Source organism: Strigops habroptila, chromosome 8 (genome assembly GCF_004027225.2).
Source record: "Strigops habroptila isolate Jane chromosome 8, bStrHab1.2.pri, whole genome shotgun sequence".
NCBI classification, from domain to species: Eukaryota; Metazoa; Chordata; class Aves; order Psittaciformes; family Psittacidae; genus Strigops; species Strigops habroptila.
The window spans coordinates 47,690,587-47,713,895 of NC_044284.2; the positions used below are offsets into that span (position 1 = coordinate 47,690,587).

A 23,309-nucleotide genomic window follows, 5' to 3' on the forward strand; every position below is an offset into this window, starting at 1 on the left:
CATATCTAAACCTAAACTTCACTGTATTCTGCTCAAATGTATGTCCTTTAAATTGTGTCCCACTGTCAGATATCACTGTATTGGGTAAAGAAGTCTAGCTAAAAAGCTTTTTAATGCATAATCAGCTTTTTAATGCATAATTCATAATGCATAATGAAATATCTCTAGTAGTCCCATCTAAAAATAATAAACCAGTCTAAGATGTTTTTCCTGGTTTGTTATTAACTTCTAGAAGCATAGTTTTTTAAATAGCAACAGAATCACTTTACTAAACCTGAAATTTTACCCATTTATCTTTCTACAACCTGTTGATTTAAGGTTACAGCACAGTTCCTAGAAATACTGGGAGTTGTACACATATGACTAATTAAAAGTAATATGTTCCATTTGCTCTCATGGTTATTATTTCTTCTGCACATAACATCTTTTTCTGAAAGTGTTCTTTATTCTTAAGAAAACAGTCATCCAAGGCAAAGGTGTCAGCAACATGCAGTTTGTTCATGGTTCAGTCCCCTGGCACTTGCAGTCAAATTAATACAAGCTTTCACTTAACATTCAGCTTCTCCCATCTGCTTTAGTTGTGGTGTTATTCCTTGCTTATGCTTTCAAGCTCTTCAGGCTTTTCTGCCTCTAATATCTTTGTCTTATGCTATTTTGAGCTCTTGGTCATATCTAAGGTGTCAGAGCACTGTCCAGTCCAACGCTTATTCAAGTATTAGTTTCTTGGCAGATTCTGAATTACCTCATCTGGAGTCTGCTTCTCCCAGGAGTCTATTTCTGTATTACTTGCTCCACTTTCTATTGAAAACCAGTGGCTTTTTAAAGTTGGAAGTTGTGGGGTTTTTAATCTACAATTCTTCATTAGATCTTACCCTGAGGCAGGCTAATGCCATGCTTTATCATAAAAACTGTAATAGATAAAATTGTCTCCCCAATCTTACAAACTACAAAATACTTTTAAACCTCCAGGTTCAAAGCATATAACTTTCATATGCTTCATTTTTATTTAGAATGCAATACTCCTCAATTTTTTGTAACAGTGACATGAATGTCCTCCTTTGCTTGGATTGCTGGAAACTGTTAAATATGCCAAATGCATCAGCACTTGCTATTTTCACAGAAGGAAAACCTCCTCCTGGTTGACTTGCTTTTAAATAACACTTACTGCTTCTAGATGTACATTTAAGTGTTCTTGCCTTCTTTTCCAGTAGTTTCTGGTATTTCCAGAGTTTGAGCCTTTAAATGCTCCAATTTCTTCTGTCTTTCTTTGATTTCTTTTTATTGCTACTGCAACGAATGAGGACTCATTCCAAGCTCAGAGGATTACAGTAGATGCTGTTTAATCATGTATGTCTGCAGTGCCTTTTCCTAACAGTTACAAGCCAGAAAGCTACACCTCTAAAAGAACATTTAGACCAGTAACCTTTCATTAGGAGAAATAATAAGCTAAAAAATTACAATATCATATTTATAGGTGTGAATCTGTTGAAAAAAAACCCCAAAAACAAAACCATGCAAGAAACAAATAGTAAAAGCCACTTTACATCTGAAAAAAAAGCAGCCAAGAAACCAACTTAGAAATTTTATTTAGTATTTGTAGATCTACTTTTGGTTTGTGTTTGACAAAGCTAGAAGGAGAAATATCTATGGTTTTAACACAAAGAACACAACACAAAGAAGTGGCTATTTCAAGTGATTGTAATGCAAATGTCAATGTAAAAGCTTTTCCTCTCATTTCCAGAATCTGAGAAGCCATTGGCAGAATGTGCATTGATACTAGTAGATGTTTTGTGTACTTGATAGATGCATGACTGATAGACCAAGAAAGAGAAATTGAATGTTTTCAAGCATTTTTTTTTTAATCTTACGAAACAGAGAACTTGCGTTCTACTTGCATTTAGTCCAAGCCAGATTTTCTTTAAACTCAGTTTCACATCTGAAATGTTGAGCTAATTTCCTGATAATAGTTGAAATAAATATAGCACTTCCAGTGAAACTTTAATTTTTTTAATCCATATTAAGAGATGGTAACCATATGAAATACGGGTTTTTTCCCCATAGGAATATGAAAGACTGGGCTTTTTAATTGGTATTAGGTATTACCATTTAATCATCACATTTACATGAAAGAACTCCATGCATTCCATTTTGTGCAAAGGGCAGATCCATTCCCAAGTAACATATTAACCAATAAATGTCTACATATAAAAATTACACTCAAGCATTTCTTGTTGCTGTAGTTCCTTTCAAATAATTTCTGGTGAAGACAATTAATCAAGGTCTCTAACAGAAGATGTATAGAAGCCTGACTATGTTAGGAATAACGCCTGCACTTACTTGTTATGTTCAGGTGCAACATTTGAACTCAGAGGTGGTAGGATTTTATATGTAGATCACTTGAAACAGCTGCTTTTTTGGCCTTTGATATCTCTCCTCAGAATTCTTCCCTTCTGTCTACTTTATTTTTTATCACAATAAAGATTATCCTCAGATTTAAACATAGGTTTCTTTTGTTCCTCCTAGTTTTACTTGTTTATATTGCTAAAATTAAAAAAAAAAAAAAAAAAAAGAAAAAAAATAATTTTTTCTCCAGGAAATGTCATTTTCTGTACCCCAAAGACTTAATATGCCTTTAGTCATGCCCTCTGCTTTTCCCCTTTTCTATCCCTTTTGGCCTTCCTTCATCCCCTCTCCCACCCTGTTCTATTTACTTGCTCTTTTCCTTCACTGTACCGCAAATTTACTACCAGAATCATTATTCTGTAAGAGTTCGCAAAGCTGACGAAATTCAGTAGCACACTTCGGTGGTGTTCAGCATCCCTTGCTTCATCCAAACAACTGGAACATTAGATGTTATTTTCACTAATAGAGTTGAACATAAAGGTGCAGACATGTCTAAATCAGCTGGGGCCCTACCTGGTCATTACTGAAAAGACAAACCACAGTTGAGATTTCTAATCCCCTGAACACACATACACAGGGGCAAAGGCCATAAAAGTGATAGCTGAGGAGAAAATACTTTTGTGAAGTCTAGAATGAAATCTTGCTTTCTGTATACTCGAAGTTTTGTCATCAGTAACATCAAGATGTTACCTGCAACACCCCGCCTCGGCTGGATTTCTATTTTTGCAGCTGTTACATCTCATAAACTACCTTAAAGAAAATATTTTGCTTACGTGGTCTCTTTCATTTCTGCCATAACATTTCATCCATTTATTGCAGAGACAAAAGTATAATTAGCCATATCCATTCTCTCAAGTTTAGCATAGGACCATATACTGAATGGGCACAAAAGACATGTTAGAAATGGTTCTCCTGGGTAAACAATTTATTCCTACAATTTCTTAGGAATGATAAATGCAGCTTATGTTGCTCTCCTTCAGTTAAAAGCACTTTCCCTATGGAGGACAGGGGAGGGATATTTCCTTTCTATCCACTACCTCTTTGAAGGGAGAGCTAAATGGTTTGTATAATGATCTTTTAACATGCAAATATTAATAATACAATTGATACCAATACTTAGCATTTATGCAGTGCTTTTTCATCCGTAAGTCTCGGGGTGAGAGAGTCAGATGAAGTCAGAGGCTTCTGAAAGTTTCAGTGGTGTTGGAGAGTGGCAGTCCCACGGCAGCTGGGATTGAAATCAGGAAGGAGAGAGGAGAAAGGCTGAAGGAGGTACAGGCAGAGCAGCAGAACCCCTTGGGGAGGGCAGCTTCATCCTGTCATGGAGAGGAGAGCATGGTAACTGGTAAAGGAATGAAACAGTGCAGGAACAGAGGAGAAGAAAGCTTGAAAATGCTAAAGAGAGGAGAAAACGAAGCCAGAATTGGAGCAGAGAAAGGAAAACAGATAACATTATGGATGAGAACTTGTAGAACTTGCCTAGTTCAATAGGAAAATATGCAATATGGTCTTTTAAAGAGCAAAATAGTAGGGGATATAACCCATTTCATTTGGAGAGAAAAAGAGTTGCTTGTAAGTCGGAGAACCTGTAATTTTGTTACAATCTTGGCAATACATACATAGTCCAGGTTTATCCCTGCTCTGTGCACGGAGCTCTCTACTTACTGCTTGATAGCTCTGAGTGGAATAATTTGCAGACTTTGCTGGTCTGGACACGGTATTTTAATACAAGTTTGGACAGCTGCATCTCAACTGGGATCTAATTTTGAATGGGGTCTCTCTTTTCTACCCTAATTGAAATAATAAATCATAATCACTGAATAACATTGTCACTATCTCTTCTTGGACATAAAAATCCCATAAGCTAATAGGGAAATGTAAATTATATTATCTATTATATTCACAAAAATTACAATCCATAGACTGATCGAAAGCCCCAAATCATGTCTATGTAAAGTATAATTATAGCAGTCTCTTATTTCTTTGCTGCAACAAATAGTTGTGAAGAATTTGCAGGATTGTCCCACCTCAGGCTGTGCATTTCTCCACAGGCATGGGCTCTGCAAAGCTTTCCTTTTTGTGATTTTGGAGACTGTAGCACAGAGAGGACAGGCCTCTTTAGACCTCTCTGTTTTATCTGGTTGCTTAGGACAACCCCTGTAAACATCACTAGAACAACATGTGGTCTTCAAAAAGCTGGGGACATTGAGGAAAAACTAGGTGGTCATTTGGGGATAGACAGACCCTGTGTATCTGTACCTGTATGAGGAGATATATGCTTTTGCAGAGACTTACTTTTCACATTTCTTTCGGAATGCTTCATGCTTTTACGGTCTGTTTTAATTTAGGATATATAAAAATAACATGGTTTCTGGCAGTAGCTTTTTTCTTGCTTTGTATATTGCTTTCTGTTGTGACATGAATATTTACTGATTAAATATTTATATATAATGAAAGAAGAATATGAGAAAGAAGACTTTCAGTATACGAAAGTGACAACTCTGCTCACTCTTGTATTTTGATAGAGTGTTTTTATTGTGCCTTTTGAGGCGGTAGCTTAAGCAAGTTGAAAAGCCTATTAGAAAGTGAATTAAAAAATACTGGGGAAATTCAAATAAGAGTGAAAATGTTACCCTTTGCAATATGAGTTGCCAATTAGACATCGTAAATAGAGGGGTTAAATATTAGCTAGCTGATAAGTATTTCGAAGCTTGTTCATGTGGATGTGAAACAGCAGGTTCTTTCTTATATAGAATTCTGGAGAATTAAAATCCCAACAATCTGGTGGTTCTGTGTCCCTGATATTTTAGAACTCTTTTTTTTTTTTCCCCTTTCTTTTTCTTTTTTTTGAAGACAATGTGTTAGAAATGAGTTTAGAAGCTTGTCTAGTTTATCTCCTCCCCTGGCAGTGTTTCATTACAATGCATTGCCTCAGAAAATTGTTACTGCTATATATGTTATTACACTACTACTTCTCTGGATTTAAAATGTGATACTCTTCCTACACATCCATCCCTTTCATTGCTGTCTATAAAATAATTGCTATCTGTGGGAGATATATATAGATAGGTCATATATGAACAAGTTAACTTTGACCTCCTTTTTATGTCTGTATTATTTAAGAATAAAATCTCCATTTAGTTCTTGTTAACATTGTAGCTTTGTAACTTATACTTGATATAGGAATATACCTCTTAAACTTTAGTTATGAAATACTCATGGCATAATGTGTTATTATTTCATGTATAAAACCTATGGTTTTGTAATTAAATGATGAAAAAATCTGAAGGATTAACTTAATTAGATGAACTGAATCTCACAAATGAATATGAAATTATTTGGAACTTCCAGTTGAAGCCTGTGAATGTCACTTTTCTGTTCATTTTTCTGGGAGAGAAAAGGGAATTTAAAGCAATTCTTGTTTATGTAATCCAAATTCATATCATCCTAAATCTCAGAGTCTTTCAAAGGAGAGCAAAGTAACCAGAATATATAACTGAGTCAAAACAGGGGAAAATGCAGAACAATTCAATTGAATTTAAATCAACTGACTTTAAATCTTGTGTAACTGTGATTGCAACTTTGAATGGAAAAAGCTTGTCAAGTCTTCATGGACCTGCTGATTCCAGTGCGCTTTATAAAATGTGAAATTGTACTGAGCCATTTCTCTTCTATGAGGCTTTGTTGCAATAGACTTTTAGTCCAATAGAGGGGTAGGATGGGACTTGGAGAGTAGTAAACCCATCATCTGTCACTGTCTGCTGTGGATGATCACCTGAAAAAGTCTCCTATTTTTAAACAGAAGCATCGTGCTTTGAAGAAATGAGGGTTATTATCAGGCTATCCTTTCTACATTTGCATCCTAGTCATTACCTTAAAGAGGGATAAAACCGCTTTCAAGACAAGCTATTTTTTGCAGGAAATGCACATAAACTCAGTAAGATCATTTCATAATGTGCTATTCTACAAGCCCTCACTCCACACACTTCAGTTTATTTCCTGTTGGTGAATGCTACACAATAAAGAGACATTTTCAGTCTCTAAAAATGATACAATAAGAGCAAATAAACATTATTCGGCCTGTACAAAATATTACCTATGTTGGGGTATTCTTAGTTCTCCTGCAAGCTAGCCCCTATATTGTTTATCTTTTCTAGAACCAGATATTTCTGTTGCAAATAGCAAGCAAGATTCGATTGAAAGGGCTAGGTAAACAAAACTCTGTTGCTGAACAGGGAAGTTCCTTCTACACTGTGAATTAAATATCACATACCTACCCAGACAAACACTGATTAAGTTAATATGAGATATGCAATACAAAAGGTCTTAGTGAAAGATAACACAAAATGAAAAACACTACAGAATTTCAAAGGAAAGACACTCAAATTCCAAGTTCCTCTGAACCCTATTGCAGCAGGGCACTGAGGGCACTAATAAGCCCTAACAGCCCTCACTAGCCTCACCTGGAGCCTCCATCACACCCATGGGCTCCTGAGCTCTATTTAAATTCAGCCCTGAGCTTCTTATTTCTTCTTAGAGCTATGTTGGAGGAGCATTAATCTCCTGCAGTTACAGCCTGGCTGTGGTCCCTGTTTATCCCTAGCCTGTAGGGTGGCTTCCTAGCTCGATATCAGTCCTGCCTTGTTGTTATGGCCCTGCCTGACAATTGTTGGATCTTATGTTTGCCTATGGACTGACTTCCAGACCTGATCTTGGACCTGCTTCATCACCATGGTACTGCCTTTTGGTATGGGCTCTTGGCTGGGTCTGTCTGCCAACTTCAGGTTTGTCTTGTGTTCTTTGCTTGGGTGCTGTGGGGCTGGTCCCTGGAATTGTGGATCTCTGCTGATGCATGTTCTCTTAGCAAGTAGCTCTGCTCTTGCTGCCTCCTGACATGGTGCATCTTTGTAATATAAATCTGAACTCTTAAAGGTTCATGTAATATGCAGAAGACCCAGACTGCTGCTCAGATCCAGTGAGTGCTTCCATTTGGTGCCTTCTGTGTTCTGTATTTCTTGCATGCAGAGCTGACCCATCTAAATAGATACTGTTCCTGCATTCCTTTGTGCTGTATGGCACAAACTCAGATTTGGTAGGATTTATTCTATGTTGCAAAAGAGGCTACTATAATTCTATGCTTAACCATTCCTATAAATGCAAATGGGTAGTCCTTATCCCCACTACAGTAACTTCCACTTTCTCTCTACAGAAATGTCTTGCCATTTCTAGCACTCTTAAGTTCTCTACTGCAACATCCAGTTTGAGTGGTGAGAAATGATGTGTGCTGACTTCAAGTTGCCCACCTTGCCAGGCTAACAGGCATGACTTTGCATGACACAGCCTGGTGCATCTTGCAGTAATTGTGTTATGAAGAGTTTTCCACTGCTAATGAAATTTCTCTATCTTGCTGCCCTGAAGAAGTCAGTATTGATTCTGATGTCATCTCACTATGCTGGTTTCTCACAAACACCTACCTAGTAGTGAAATGACTGTGGACATGGAAATATTTTGACCCTTCAGTGTATCTTGTGGTACAGATACATCTAGCATGCCCTTATAAAGAAAGCCAAATATTTCTATTTTTTTTTGGGGGGGGGGGAGGGGGAAGCATACATACTAGAAAAAATCTAAAAGGATTCTACAGTCCTGTTGTTGTCATTAAAAAGTGTTCGTCAACACTGCAAGATAAGTTTACAGTTGCATGCATATGGAAACTGTTTTGAGGTACAGTGGTAGGCCAAAATAAGGAGGTTCTTGTATCACCTAGGATTTTTGAGAATCGTATGTAGAAACAGTGAGGAACTTGCATGTTTCAATGCTTTAATGGTGTATATTAATGAAATCCAAACTTCAGATTAATAGTCTGCATGCAATTTTGACTATTTCAGTAAAGATCAACTCTTCAATAGTCCTTTTTGTATGAAAAATATTGTATTTCTGTGGTTTGAAGTTCTATGTAGTTTAGCTAATGTAAAGACTTGTACCTACAACTAAGATTTTGGAAACGGTTTTGCTAGTTAATTCTACTGTAGGAATGCTTTGCAGAACACAAATTCTGAAGATATTGTCTGAGGATTATTTTAAACTATATTAAGAAAAATCACAAGGCTCTAAATTAATACATCTTGTAAGACACTGACATTTAATCCACTGAGCACATGAATGGGATCTGCGAGGACGTGTGCACTTCATTCTGCCAGAGTCATGTCCAGAGGTCGTGTTCCAAGCAGTGTACAAATTTTGAAGTAAATTAAACAAATGCTGAAAATAGATTTTTCTGAACCTTGCACATAGATCATTATCTCTTGTGTGGCTTTTGACAATGTACTTACACACAAGCTTATTGCTGACGACATTGAACCAATGGCATTGGAATAAATTTGAATCTGTATCTACTGCCTTGATAGAGATGCATAATATTTACCTCATAGGAATGTTGTAATTCTTGTACAGTATTGTCACGTGAATTAAAGCTTTGCTAATTACAAAGGTATACTAGCCTGTCTAAACAAATTCTAATATTCTATGCAAAATCATTTAATTCTTTCTCCTCCCAGCCCAAATTTAAATTAAAAAGGCATTGAGACCCTAATAATGAAAATAAGTGCACACTTTTCCCTGTCAATTGAATCAAAAGATTTAGAGCTTCTTTAGGTCATAAAGCTTAGATACCAATTATCTTTAAGAATGGTTATGGTGGTAGTAATACAACATAACACACAATAGTTGTTACACTGCAATACATCAAATTAATGAACGGATCACTTCAGCCTTATTTCAATAACCCTGTATGAAACCATTCTCAAATTACACCTGGTAAGGCCTGGATTAAATGGATACGGAGACAAATTAACTAAAAGAGAAACAGCACAACTTTGCTGGGCAGAAATCTCTTTCATTCCTACTTTTCTCAGTGATTCCTGACCATATTGTTTAAATAATGGTTTGATTCCTGTGTCCAACTGTGAAGGAGGAGTGACCCTCCCTCTACTTGGGCCTTCAGGCCAGCAATAGCATAAGTAGCCTTTACTTACCCTAAATGACAGGATCTTACCCCAATTTGTGAGTATTTATGAAAACAGTTTTTATTTCCTGAATGACCACATTAACTTAGTTGACCAGCAGGGATAAACTTACCCTTTCCTTCATCTTATGCCTCATTTGATCTTACAGCCTTCATACAGTGGAAATTATCTTTTTTACTGGCTTGATAACTGCTCAACAGAAAAACACCTCTTAAAACTGCTGGGGTTCTTGGACTCCCTTTTTCTTAAATGGGGCAAACATCCCAAAGCAGATGGGAACTTGAAGATATTATTTGAAGAACAACCTCCAAGCTTTGATTACTAAACAGAAAAAAAACCCTCTGAAATAATACTTTGTGTGGTTAAAAATAGGAGTGTTCATATCTTAAAGCCATTCAAAAATATGCCTGAAAGGGGCCCCATTAAGCTTGATTGTAATTGACTGTAGTCTATGCACACCTTTGGTTTTATGGCATCTGCTTACATCAGTACTGAATCTCACCCAGAGAGTGTTTGGAGTGATGACAATAAAAAGTTATTCTATATGAAATGCTATGTTATGTCAATATTGTACTGCTACAGCTTGTAAATTCCCAGTGATCTGTATAATAAAGGATGTTTACAGTGGTAATGAACTCAATTGAGAACATGTTTGCTGATTTATAAAAAAAATAACAAGCCATCTTGCTGGGCATTTGATTTCGAGGAGATAATCCCAGACAGTGCTCTGAAGATTAGAGAGATAAGAAGCTGTGACAGGCTGGTAGTATCTGCCTGAAACCCCATCCCCTATTAGCAGGTGTTGGTGCTGCTGGGAAGCTGTTGCACAGATTTTGTTAATGCACTGAGCAGATGGCTTATAAAAGAAATGGGTGTTGCTTTCTGAAGCAAAAAACACTATGGACTGAGAAGTCTTGTAGCAAGAATCCTTGGGGAATATAAAGGAAGGGAACTTAAACTGAACCTTGTTTCTTCATTGGTAATGTTTTCTAGTCAGGCATAGGAAATGGTTTGTTCTTGACAGCACAGACTATGTTTGGACATACTTTTATAGCAAGTGGGAAAATGCACCTGTTCAGAGAAGCATAATTAACTACTTAGTAAATATCTTCCAAGATGAATGTCATGCAAACAAGAGAAAAAACACTTGGAATAGCTAAGTTTCCTATTATATAGCTACATGCTGGTTTTATTTCAAAGCTTTTGAAAGTCATGTTTGTTACTTTTAATGTTTTGAAACTTCATCTTTTTGGCATTCCTCAGCACCAACAGTTGTATGATGATATAACCTGTCTCAACAGCAGAGTCAAAATGCAGCTTCAAGTTTTCTGGACCATGACAGACTGCATCCTACTGCAGCACTCTAAGTTGAATGGACAGGATAAATAGGTTTGCATTTCAAAGTCTGTATTGTGACTTTGTTCAAAGACCAATATTCTTCAGAGAATTTAATTATCCTTTTTGTATTTTGAAGAAATTATTCACTGGCTTTGAGATGGATTACATATATGCAGCATTACAACACTTGTAATTAGGGAATATATTACTAATAACATAACGGGTAAAATAGGAACTGTGCTCAAATAAATAATCAACTTTTCTCTGAAGGGTAGTATTGATCAGATTGCCCCCATCATTCTTCTACTATAACAATTAAAGGTCATGAAGGTACCCAGGATCCCTGGATGGGAAAGCAAGAAAAAAACCATAAAATTCATAGAAATAAGTAGATTTCTGAGAAAGCGTTTTTTGGTTTTCTGGTTTGCCTATGTTTGAGAAATTCATATGATCTTCATGCCATAAAAGGTATTTTTGATAGTTCTATTTACAATAATTATCTAGGCACATCTGTTCTCAAATGCATCCATGTTCAATATTTAAACTAGCTCAATATTAAAAATAACTCTAATACTCCTAACCAAGCATCTGTATACTTAGTACTCTGTTTTGGTTTCTTACTAAATTTTGTTAGCTCTAATGTTTCAACATGGAGGCACTCTACTTTCAGAGTGATTCAGAATGCAGATCACATAAAAAAAAAAAAAAAGTAAATCTGATCTGCTTCTGGGAAACAACAACTAAAAGCACATTCTGGAGGAGATTAATGCCTCCTGCCTCCCAGGAATGGAGATGAGAAAGCATTTATGCTGTCAGGCTCTGGTCTTTGCTGGGAGGCTGTGTCCTAGGTTGTGACTTCCCAGCTGATACTGGCACCCAGCTTCCCAGCCCTTGTCTGGAAAGGGGAAGTGTTAGCTGCATCTTGGAGGTGAGGGGTTAGATAAAGCTTCCCAGGAGCAGAGCAGGGCATGGTTGTATTGCCAGGCTCCAGGTTCGCCTGCAAACTATAAAGCTGGGTACAAACTCTCATTTGTGATTTGCTGCTCTTCCCATTAATAACAGAACAATAATAAAGAACATAATTTGCTCAGCAGAGAGGTGCACCTCAGGCTTTGGTTTCGGGTGTGGGATAAGGGCATAGCACTAAAAGTAGGCAGGATCTGCTGCAGGCCTGAAGCAAGCTTTGACCTGGAGATAACATGCCGTGCATGTAAACCTTGTAAATGCTTTCATCTGCAGTCAGTGGCAGCATTCCAAATGACTAACAGAAACAAAATCAAACCTTTCCTTACGAGCATCTTGTAACATAGCTTCTCACAGCTGTGAGGAAAATGAAGAATGCTTACATAGGGACAAGCTTAGATCCCGCTGCCTCCGCTTTAGCATGGGATTTCTATCATTAAAATTTAGATCTGTTCATACAGACACTTACCTACACAAACTAGCATGTGAATTTCCATGAGATTACATGTTTGTGGGCAGAAATTATACCTCTGCTTTTTTTGACAAGCCTAACAAAGGTTTGAGTGGTAAATAAATGATAATTTCTGTGTATCAGTAAGAAACACAATGTAAACTGTAATCAAACCTTATCAAAAATACATCTGTAAAAAGAAATTCTTGAACTTTATAAGCTATAAATCCATTCCACACATGAGGAAACAGTCTGAAATCTCTCCAGGATTGCCTAAAGGATTTTTCATGTGGCTTTCTGTCCTTAACAATCACTCTAGTATTTGCAAGAAGCCCACAATCTGTTCTTACTAAAGTATCACTTTACCTTGCTAGGTGTTAAAAGTAGAACAAAAAAACATAATGCTGATAAAATTTTCAACTTGCTTCACATCATTTAACACTGTCAACTTTCTCCATTCCAGTTCTTTCTGACCAAGAAAACTTTAAGCTTGCTGAATGTATTTATTTCTAACTACCTCTAAAAGGCAGTTATACAAAATCTCACGGAAGGCTTACTTTGGCCATGAGATTGTGCAGAAAAAGTTAGGCTGAAATTGATTTTAAAGGTATGTAGTAAAGAGGAATATGTGGTGTAAGAATGTAATAATATGGATAAAGTAAGTTAATTTTCATAAACCGGAAAAAACCACAAGCATTAGCAATCAGAAGTCAATAAACGATTACTGCTAGTTCCACAGCAGCCATAAGGCAGCCTAAATCCAATGTCACGGTGCTTTCCACTGCTGCTGAATTTGGCTCTTAACCTTGATAAACAGAGAGGGTATTGCGTAATCTATTGCGATAAAAATTTCAGTTGGGCTTTTATTTATTATTTTCCAAAAAGATAGGGCTTTTTTTCCCCCAAGGTTTTTATTATCTTGATAAAATTAAAAATTAAATCTTGATTTGACAAACGTTTCTCCAATTATTTTTTTTTTAATTTTGATCTTTAATGCATTGATGCCATTAGGTCATGTGCCTCATGCTAGGAGGCAAAGTATTTCAGGCAAAGACTGACGTGGCTCTTTCAGAGCGGCAAACAGCAGCTCTGCACACAGGGGGGAAACGCTGGTTACTAGTCCAAGCGGGAAGGAGGAAAAAACGGTCTGAAAACGCGGACAAACCAGCACAGGCCCACAGGTGACGGGAGGACGCGCCAGGCCCGCCGCCTTTCTGCAAACGGCCGGCACCTCCCAGGCCGCCATCCCGCAGGGCCCCGCTTGTGCCTCCGCCGAGGCCCCGCACGCCGCGGCGGTGCCCTCTCGGTGCCCCCGCGGGGGTACCAGGCCGGGGCCGGCGGGGAGTGCCCGGCCCGCCCGCGGCAGCGCCTGCAGGGGTCGGAGCCGCCTCCCGTCAGCCGAAGCCAGGCCCCGAGGTCCCCTCGCCCGGCGGCGGCGGGAGAGCGCGGCGCGCAGCTCGCGCCCCGCGCGGTTGCTAGGTCCTCTGCTCGCGTCCTCGGGCACAGAAACAGCGCGGGCCGCTTCCACCGCTGAGCGGCGGCGGGGGAGACCGGTGGCTCGGGAGGGCTGGCCACCGCTCCCGGCGCCGCCCGCCCCGCTCCGCGGCCACCGCCCGCCTCTCCTCAGGCGCTCTCCTCGCACATACCTCTGTGGGAGGGCCCATCCTCGCCGCCCCGCCTGGCCGGCCACTGGCGGTGCTCCCTCTCGGGGAATGGTTGCTTCCAGCTCCCCGCCGTAACGTCCCGCTCCTCCTCCCGCCGGTGCCGGGCTCGGATGCTGCCAGCCGGGAGAGCCCCGCCGCGGCGTCCGTGAGGCGCCGGACGCTACCGGCCGGGCCCCGCGGCACCCCTGCGTCGCCTGGGAGGACCGGAGCGCCGACAGGTAACGGTTGGGGGGTCGATGGGGCGCTCGCCCACACCGCCCGCGCTTCGCCTCACCCGCCGCCTCTCGGCCCGCCGCCTCAGGCTGCCGTCCGCGGGGAGAGCCGGCGGAGCGGCTGCCCGCCGTGATTCAGCATCGCCGCCCGTAAAGGAGGTGCGGCAGGCAAGGGCAGCCCTGCCCTGCCGCGCTTGGAGGCTGCGGGAGCCGGGGAGCGGGCAGGGCAGCCCGGGGGTACCGTGCCGGAGAGCGGTCTGTCGCCGGCTGGGACCGATGCTCCGTGGCGGGAGCACCCCACTGCTGCTCGGGTGCCCGGTTAAGTGCCGTTTGCAGAACCGGCCCCCGGCCCCGCACCGGGATGTCCTGCCTGCAGCGGGCAGCCCTCGTGTCGGGAGGGGAGGGTAACTGCGAGCGTGTCGTGTGAGGAGTAAGGAGTCGTTCCGGGTTTAAAGGTATTAATGTTCTCTAACATCTTGTCCTCTTCCCCCCCCAATTTTGCATGTGAAGTCTATCATCTGTGCCGGTCGTTTCGCACGTACGGCCAGGTCTTTTCGGAGCCGGTTAAGGTTAAAACGGGATCACCTGCTGGCAGTGGTACCCAGGAGAGGCTAAAATGTAGAGCAAGTTAAAATCCCTGGAGATGCAAGTCAAGTATCTTCCCGTGCTTTCTGTGCTTAGTTGAAAGCTCGTCGTCTGTAGAATCTTTTGAATTTCTGCTATTGAAACCACACGTAATTGTAAGCAAAAGAGAAAAGCAATTGATGCTGGAATTTGAATGTACTGCTGAACTCTGTGAAACTGACTGAAGGTCCTAATAGTGATTGCTTTTGTGCCTTTCGTACCTGTTTTCAGTTTAAGTACCAAAATAAGATTTTATTCCTTCTCAAAACCCCCTAAACTACCCAAGGACTGTCCCTCTGAATTATTTTCTGCCTGAATTCTTCATTAATTTTATGTACCCGGGTGTTAGTATCTATCTAAGTAACACTCAGAGAAATCCTGCCAGTTTTCACAATTGAAAGACTAGAAGCACTTTTCTGTGTGGGAATTGGTTATCCCCCACAAATTCCACAGAGTATCTCAAAATATACAGCCACTTGGCATCCGCAGAAGCTTTTGTCCCTGTTTTAAGTACTAGGATGTAGTTTTTAATAGAAATAGGTTATGTGTCAGTGCTACTTTGAACAAAAACTGACAGAAGCAGTTGTTACACCAAGGGTGTCCTTACATGGTGAGTAAATATAATTTCTGTAATGACATATGGAAGTATAATTTTTGAAGCCAGGTTTTCTGAAGAAAAATGTGTCAGCAGATTACATGAGCTATTTTGTACAGAATACGGACTGTATTTCATAAGGAAAGGACATGTTTTTACCTGTAGGTATCGGCAATATTATGCAAGAAAGTCTAGAACAATATTTGTCTTTAAAAAAAAAAAGATTTTCCTTTTTTTTTTCTTTTTTTAGAAAAACACCCCTTTCTGTATTTCTGATGGTTTGGATACATTCCACATACTTCCAAAGGGAGCTGCCCACCACTTTGGGAGCATTAGAAGAGTCCAGGAGATCAAGCCTGTCAGCAGTTATTAGGTAATTATTCAAGTAATCTAACAATCATTTTAGTAATCTGAGGCTCAGGTTTGCAATCAAATCAGGGTTTGTTCCCATGCTCTTCTAAAGCCGACAGTGTTAAATTAGCAGTGTAGATTAAGCTGTGGACAGGTCTGAAGGTCTGGGAGATGAATTAGTCGACAAGCAGTTAGACACTAAACCGTCTTGCAGTCTTGTCTATAGTTAGGATTTTTTCTAAGATCTATATGCTGCTGTATGTTGATAGTGAAAGCCATAAACATATTTTTGAAGGTGAAATGTCGCAGAGTAATGCTGACTACTGATTGTGCTTGCTCTGAATTGTCAGCATCAAGAAAGACTGAAGTATGATTTCTTGATTCGAATCTCCATCTGTGGATACGCATTATAAGTTTAAAAAATCTCTCTAGGGTACATATGGCAAATGAGTCATTTCTTGAATTTCCTGAATTTCCACATCTTCTAATGTTCTGGGTTTTTTTGGGTGGTGGTTTTTTTTTTTTTCCTTCCCTATGTTTTAATGTGGTATTAAGGAATATTTTTGCTTTTAATAGATACTTGCAGACATCTCATACAAATTGAGGACACGTTAATTTAAAAATGGAAATCCTTAGAAAACCAAGAAAATTAAAATGAGAAAACTTAGAGTGTTATTACTGCCTTGGAGTGTCGTGACTTTTTGGCCAATCCTAAATCATAAAGACACTGAATTGTATAGACAGGCTTTGTGTCAGTCCCTGAAGAAAAAGATGGATGCTTGTCAGTCTTTTACTTTGTGATGAGGTATTTCCATCATCCAGAGTTGACACAGTGACTCTCTAATGAGAGGGGGGAGGGAATAGTCATATTTTCCTAAAAGAGGGCTAGAGTCTGTATGAAGATAGTGGGAGTTCCTTTTATTTTGAAAGATGTATATAAACTGTCAAAGTTAAGAAAATTGATTGCAAATACCACCGTATGCATATTGGAGGATATTAGCTGGATTTTGTTTTTCCCCTGTGAGCTTTAGATTGTTTAGCCTTAGATTCACTTTTATTTTCTACACACCTAGGAAGTTAATTGGTGCTATTCGACTTCTGGCAGTAGAATTCAGATGATTCAAATGGCCCTTATTAAGCACGAGGAAGCTCTTTAGAGCTCCATTAATGCTTATCTAAAACCAGAATGGTACTTTGCAACTGCTCCTTTCACAGCCATTATGAGCTTCCTTTAAAGTTTACTGGAACTGATGAACCTTTTCAACATTAATATTTAAAATACTAATGTATTTTAATTTTATAATGGAATTTGTAGATGCTTACTACACTGATGGCTAAGAATCTGTAATTGAGAATGGATATGGGAGAAAAAACATTGTCAGTCTGTTGGGTATTAGAACAAATCATACTGTTCCACAGTAGCACCCATCTTGGAGCCAGAAGCTCTTCCAGACCAGGAGGTTCCAGAGTGCTCTCTCTACTGGATACTCTTCTTTCTGGTGGTAAATGTGGGAAACTACAGGTTCTGCACAGGTTTAAGTCAGCTTTTTGCTTGTTCCCAATGTTCTTTCTTGTCTTCTCTCTTAAATGTTCATACGGCTGTACAAACTGGTTTTGAAATACTACCTCAGTAATTTATACTCATTTATCAGCATTTTTGCTCTTGCCTTGAATTTCATAGACCAGGAAACAAGCTCTAACATTACAGAATAAATTTTTGGCTTTGTGTTTTAAAGGACTAAATAAAGCAGGCATAATGGTTCTTGCCTTCAATATCAGTTTTAATCAGAACACGGGATCTCCAAAATTAAGACCAATGCATACAGATGTCATGTTTCTTTTCCCAATGTTAAAAATAGAAGTTCGAATAGTTGTAAACGTTAAAAACGTTAATAGTTAAAAACATTTAAATGACTAGGTATTCATTTAAAAAATATCTTTGCTTCAAAGGCAATATTTAAGGAATATAATCACTTGGAATTTTTTAATGAGCATTCTTCTCTAGGGACACAGAAACAGTACTGCTTTATGGAAAGCCCAAATTAACAATAATAATGAAAGAAACACAAAAGGAAACAACATTCTGATTTAGGACTCATTTTTCTCTTTCCTTTTTGTGGAGTGGGTGGCATGCCAATTCCCACTTACGCTTGTATTTGGTTTTGGCAGGATTCCAGATTGAAGTCTGATATGCACCACTGCTCAAATGCACCTTAGATGGCTACATAACTGTTAATTGATATAAAAATGGTTGCCTAAAAGGGTGGAAGTGCTTTACACAGCAGTTCAGAAGCCCCTTCTGGCCAGCAGGAGAAAAGGAGTACTAACAGTTACTCTTAAGAAGAAAGAAAGAAAGACTAAATCTGCTTTTCATATATAATAAATGCCACAGAAAGAATTGAGTGGGGCGTGGGCTTCACAGTTAGGTACAGCGATGTGTTGACAAGTTTATTTTCATCCTTGCTTAGTAGCAAAATGCTAAATATATTCTTCTTTGGTTACATTAAAGTATGTTTCCTTCCAACTTTGTCCTTGGGTTGACATGTGTTTGTTTTATTTTTAGTGCTTGAAAACCAGCACAGTACTATCTCTATAGGGTGCAGTGGAAGCATTGGAGTATAGCATGAAAAAATGAAATCCCATGCTTAATAATGAATTCATGCAGGTGAAAAGGCACAGATCTAGATACTGTTTATGAGCACGCAAAAGAGTGGACTGACAGGGCAGAAGACTGAGATTTGATGGGGAAATTGCTGGCTCAGAATGGACTTTCCTTCAGAAATATAGAATAGAGCTATGTGATGGAAGTCTGCATTTTCTTTGTTTTTGTGGGTGGTTGTTGTGTTTAGTGTTCCTTGAACTTGAAATTTCTGTGAATTTGTTACATTGTTTTATCCTTTCAAGCTTATCTTGGTGGTGGGAGATATGTGCTAAAATACTTAATATGAATTATTGATGGAAGAGATCTGAAAGATGTGCAATTTATTCACCCAGGAAAAACCACCCTCTTTTACTGCATTTTATTTCATGTGGCTTTTTAGAGGGATATAATATTATCCTAACTTTTTATCGTTATGTCAACTTGAAGTCTTTGAAAGACTATAAATTACTAGTGAGCATTAACATTAAGTTGAATAGAAGAATTTTTGTTTAAAAATGAACAAGAGTGATGTGAGAACCGACTTTGGTACATTTTGTACCATTTAAAATATAGAAAATGGAAGCATTTACTGAAAAGAATGTTTCTGAGGATGGAGAGGATATATTCAGTAAGTAAAATGAAGAGTTACTGCATGATGAGACAGACCCAGAGTGGCATCCGCAAGTGAAAAATAGAAGAAAAGTAAAGGAACAGTGCAGAGTTAGATTGAAATTCTGGACACCAGCTTAGAATGGTGCAGTTAATAACCCAAAGCAGTTGCCTGAAAAAGCCGATTTTTCTTCTGTTGCCTTTAGATATGAAGAGAAAATGAAAGGACATTGTGGCCTTTCTGCAAAAAGCAACACTCAGGAATACAAACATATATAGGAAGCAAGTCTTTGATTTTCTGAGAAAATGAAATAAAATTTATGAGAAATGAAAATAAAGAAGATATATTCTTGTCAGTGGGTGTTTGTCAATGTCTGATGCAGATAGTCAGCATGCCATTTAGTTCATTGATAACTAAAAAAGAAGTAACTGTCAGTCGTGGGACATGCATGCAGAATGCTGTTCCAGCTGTTTGAGGACAATAGATTAATGGTCCAGTTGAGGCTGACTCTCTGCAACAGCTGGATGTAAGAAAATTGGAACCAAGATAATATGACGAGCCATGGGGAGAAGTCATCTGTGGGAAGAGACTTCAAGATAGATGTCCACTTTTCACTCCCAATTCTGTGCTTCCACAGGCAACTGTGTATCGGTTGCACTGAGTTTTCTGCTCTAATGCCTACCCTGTTTCAAAGTCCTTGAATTCATATTTTCTTCAATTTTGGAAAATATACCTGTCCAATCATGGCCCAAGTAGAGGCCTTAATCCTTGGTGGTTTTTATTGTTATTTCTTCTAGGTAGTGCGAGATTTTCATGCTGAGCAACTTGGGATTCATCTCACCAGTGTTTATACATCTAAAATCTAGATACCTGCAGCTGCCTACAGTGACTATATGTAGGCTGTCTGTCAAGGCAGCCCAGAGAAACGAGCTCAACAAATCTGCATTTTTACAGATGAATCCATTGTTGTGTCCTTATATTTGAGGAATAAATGTGCTTGCAATGTCATCTGTGGGATTTCATTGTACTGATTTGTGTGAAAGGGAGAACCATACTTCATATGAACTGGGGAAAATGGCAACAAACTGTTGATAGAGCTATTGAATTTTCAGAGCCTCAGTTCTTTGTACTTGCGGTGCAAATATGCACATTTGTTTGATTTTCTGTTTTATATGAATGGGTGAGCAAGACAGACATTCTCTGTGGTTCAGAGAAAACATCTACTCTTACAATCCATAAACTAAGGACGAGGAAGTAAGGAAATGTCTTTTAAGTATATTGTAGCCTTTGCACATTCAGCTCCCACCTTCATTCTACCTGTATATGATTCCAGAAGGATGGCACTACAGCTAATAGGACTACAAAAGGTTTATGTGAATACATCCTTCTCCATATTACAAGAATCTAGTTCTCCGCAATACTTTGCCTTTGTAGAACAGGTGTGACAGTAGTGGTGTAGTTGGTCTTGTCTGGGAATGCAGTGGGCCTGCCTACTATAAAACTGGCATAACGAAGCGCAGTTGATTTCTCCAGAGTTTTCTTCTTTGTTCCCTCCTCCCCTTTCTTTTTTCTGTGAGGAGAAATAACCCATTTGAACAAAAGAATTTTCAAAATCTTTTATTGTCAGATGGCATTCATGATCCATAGTCCACCCTTATTGAAATGGTCTCAGCCATCAGATCAGACCAATCTTTTCTGAAGGAGGAAGAAAAGTAGTATGACGAAGAAAAGTCATGTGAAATGATGTCAGAAAAAATTTCTCATTGATATAAATTGGCATTGTAAAAGAAAACAACCAAATTTAAGAAATGTGAATGGTTTCAGAATACTACAGAAATTGTTATCCCAGGAAAGGAAATAATGTTTCTCTTTCCATCACTTCACTTAAGATTTCATTTGGTTTAAAGATTGCTTTATAAGGTTGTAATCCTGGCCTCACTGAAACCAAATAGGGTTAATTTGTAAACCTCAATCTCAGTGGTCCAATGCTGGAAGGGAATCATAACCAATTTTCTTATAGCAAATTTTGAACTGTTCATCTTCTTTAGTTTACTTCTTTGCTGCTATTTGATGTTATTGTGGTCTTGACCTCTTAGTTCTACATTTGAAGAAATCAGTGTTCTGGTTACAGTACCTCATTTCTCTGATATAACTCCTTTCCAGTCACTGAGTCATTTTCTGTTTTTAGATTTTACTTCTCTTCAGCTTATTGTTATGACTAAATCCTACTGACTTTCTTCCCACGGCTCTTGTCACACTCCAAGTAAAGTGGGAAATAATGCATTCTTTTCTTATAACATATATCATGCCTTTCTCTTTTCACCCAAAGCACAGGGAGAAAATACCTAGAAAGGGTTAAGAAAGAGATCTAAAACGAGCAAGGGATAGGCTAAATGGGAAGGAGCTGCTTCTGCAGCATGTCTTTCCCTGGTGTACCAGCACTGCCTGAAAATGTATCAGCTGTCAATTATTGATAGAAAAATCTGTTTCCAGAGGGCTGACTCTTCAGCTAGTTTCAGCAATGCAACACTAATGGTAAGTGATTCCATTTTGTTACTTCTACTGCAGAATTATTTTAAATCTGTTTCCATATCAGTGGGAGGTCTTAGTATGACTGTTTATTCTGCAGTATGTAATCTTGTCAGTTAAATCCATGATAAATAAACATTTTGCACTCTTATCAGTAATTTGTATGCAGAAGAATTTGGTGTGTCATCCTGCCACATGCTGCTGCAAAGTGTGTGTTTGGTTTGTGCGTGTGTTTGCTTTTTTGTGTCTGCCCCCCCCCCGCCCCGAGTTGTTCCCTATTGCAGACTATGTTAATTGAAATACATTACCTTCAGTTTGAATGCTTATGCATTCTGCCCACCACATGTATTTTGGAATGAGTTCTTTTTCCAGGATTCTTGCTCTTTTTCTGTCTTTACGCTCTTTCTCATCCATCCTTGAGCTAACAATTTATCTTACCTTATAATGGAGACCTAGATTCAGGAGCATCTTCTGAATATAGTAAATCTTGATCCATTAGCCAGAAAAAAATGTACTTCTGAAGAACAGTATGAAGCTTTTTCTGTGGCATTATATCTATATATTACCTGCACAGTAATCCCTGTTTCTGAACCTGTGAATCCTACATGAGCTATGAAATATGAAGCACTGCCTCTAGACAGCCAAGCAGTTCTGAAAGTGATACTTGAAGCTTGAAATCTTTGTCAAGAAAGAGGGAAATTCAGAGGCAACTCAGTTATTTTTAGTTGTAATCTCTACTGTGATGAGAGTTTGATTTAAATGGACTGTAGTTTTGACTTGGATGAGATGTGGGTTGGTCTTGTAACTGAGTGAGTCTGTGTCTTCATTATGTTCCTGAATTGTGCCACCACCAGGGCTGTTCTGGAACTGAAACACTATGATAAAAAGTGCACAAAAGTCAATAGAAATTTCTGTATTTACTCCACTGGGCTACAGAGAAGATCCTGTTACATATGGCTTGATCTCATTTACACTATTGACTTGAAACAAATTTTGAGCTTTGCGTACATTTCTTGTGAATGATGGAATTGGGAAATTTCCTCGAGAAAAGTTCTTTCTTCCTTTGAGCAATCAAAAGAGCATAAAATTTGGGAAGAAGTTTCATATTTGTGAAATAATATTCAGAGTCCTGGATCAATAATGAACTACAAATCCCAGTTTATTCTCTTTTTCTTTCTGTTTGGATTATCAGTGGTCTTCTCCTTCATTCTTATTTGTAGTAACACTTTGCATTAAACATTTCCTGAAAGATTTATTCTTCTGGTTATTAGATGTGTTTTAAGTTTTCCATACCTTTGTATTTAAAAATGCATTTGGCTCAGGTTGGTGCATTTCTTTTTTCCTTATTTGTGGTTATCAGGTAAATATAATACTCCCTGGCTACAGAAAATTCTTCTGTAGTATGAAGGATGTGCTATATTTGAAAGTCAGAAGCACAAAACAATAAACATTGTAATTTTCAGCCTAAAAGGATATGATTAAAAACAAGAGTGTGTGAATCAGTTCTCAGTCATGTTTTATTTTGGGGGGTGGTGGTGATTATTGCTATAACATAATAAGAAATTAATGTATTTCATTCTTTTGAATATTTGAAAACCAGCTAACTTTACAGTCAAATACATGCTGGCTACATAACTTTATGCCCTTCTGCTTCATTAAGAATGCACCTTTAAAAATATAAGATTAGAGCAATGAAAAATCAAATAGAGCCCTGCTAAATGAACTGAATACACCACTGCTCTGGCCTTTGGCTGAGGACTTTTATTTCAATACATTTCTCAAGTGTAGCTCTTAACTAACACACAATGACTTTTTTAAAAAATAAAACAAAATGAACCCAAACACACACTCCAGAGCCAATTGCCTTTAAGTGTTGCTTTCTGGGAGTTGATGAAGATGGATG

At 38.6% G+C, this 23,309-nt stretch overlaps 2 protein-coding genes across 9 annotated transcripts in view; one reads left to right on the forward strand and one right to left on the reverse strand.

The window, feature by feature from the left end:
• Positions 1-1,685: 1,685 nt before the first annotated feature.
• Positions 1,686-19,622, reverse strand: LOC115612223 (translation initiation factor IF-2-like). Its single transcript, XM_030496238.1, has 4 exons — positions 19,611-19,622; positions 14,298-14,464; positions 13,827-14,177; positions 1,686-3,719 (listed from the first exon to the last, which is right to left on the reverse strand). The coding sequence occupies exons 1-4, from the start codon at positions 19,620-19,622 to the stop codon at positions 3,644-3,646; spliced, it is 606 nt and encodes a 201-aa protein (XP_030352098.1). The 3' UTR covers positions 1,686-3,643.
• Positions 13,587-23,309, forward strand: part of TTLL7 (tubulin tyrosine ligase like 7) — a 71,655-nt gene continuing 61,932 nt past the window's right edge. For 4 of the 8 annotated variants that reach the window (XR_003992941.1, XR_003992940.1, XM_030496455.1 and 1 more), the window contains exons 1-2: positions 13,644-14,062; positions 15,526-15,648. The gene's annotated coding sequence lies outside the window, so the exon portion shown is untranslated. Of the gene's footprint in view, positions 14,063-14,619; positions 14,706-15,525; positions 15,649-21,158; positions 21,413-23,309 lie in introns of those variants that run through there. The other 4 variants (XM_030496451.1, XM_030496452.1, XM_030496454.1 and 1 more) reach the window with 4 other exon arrangements.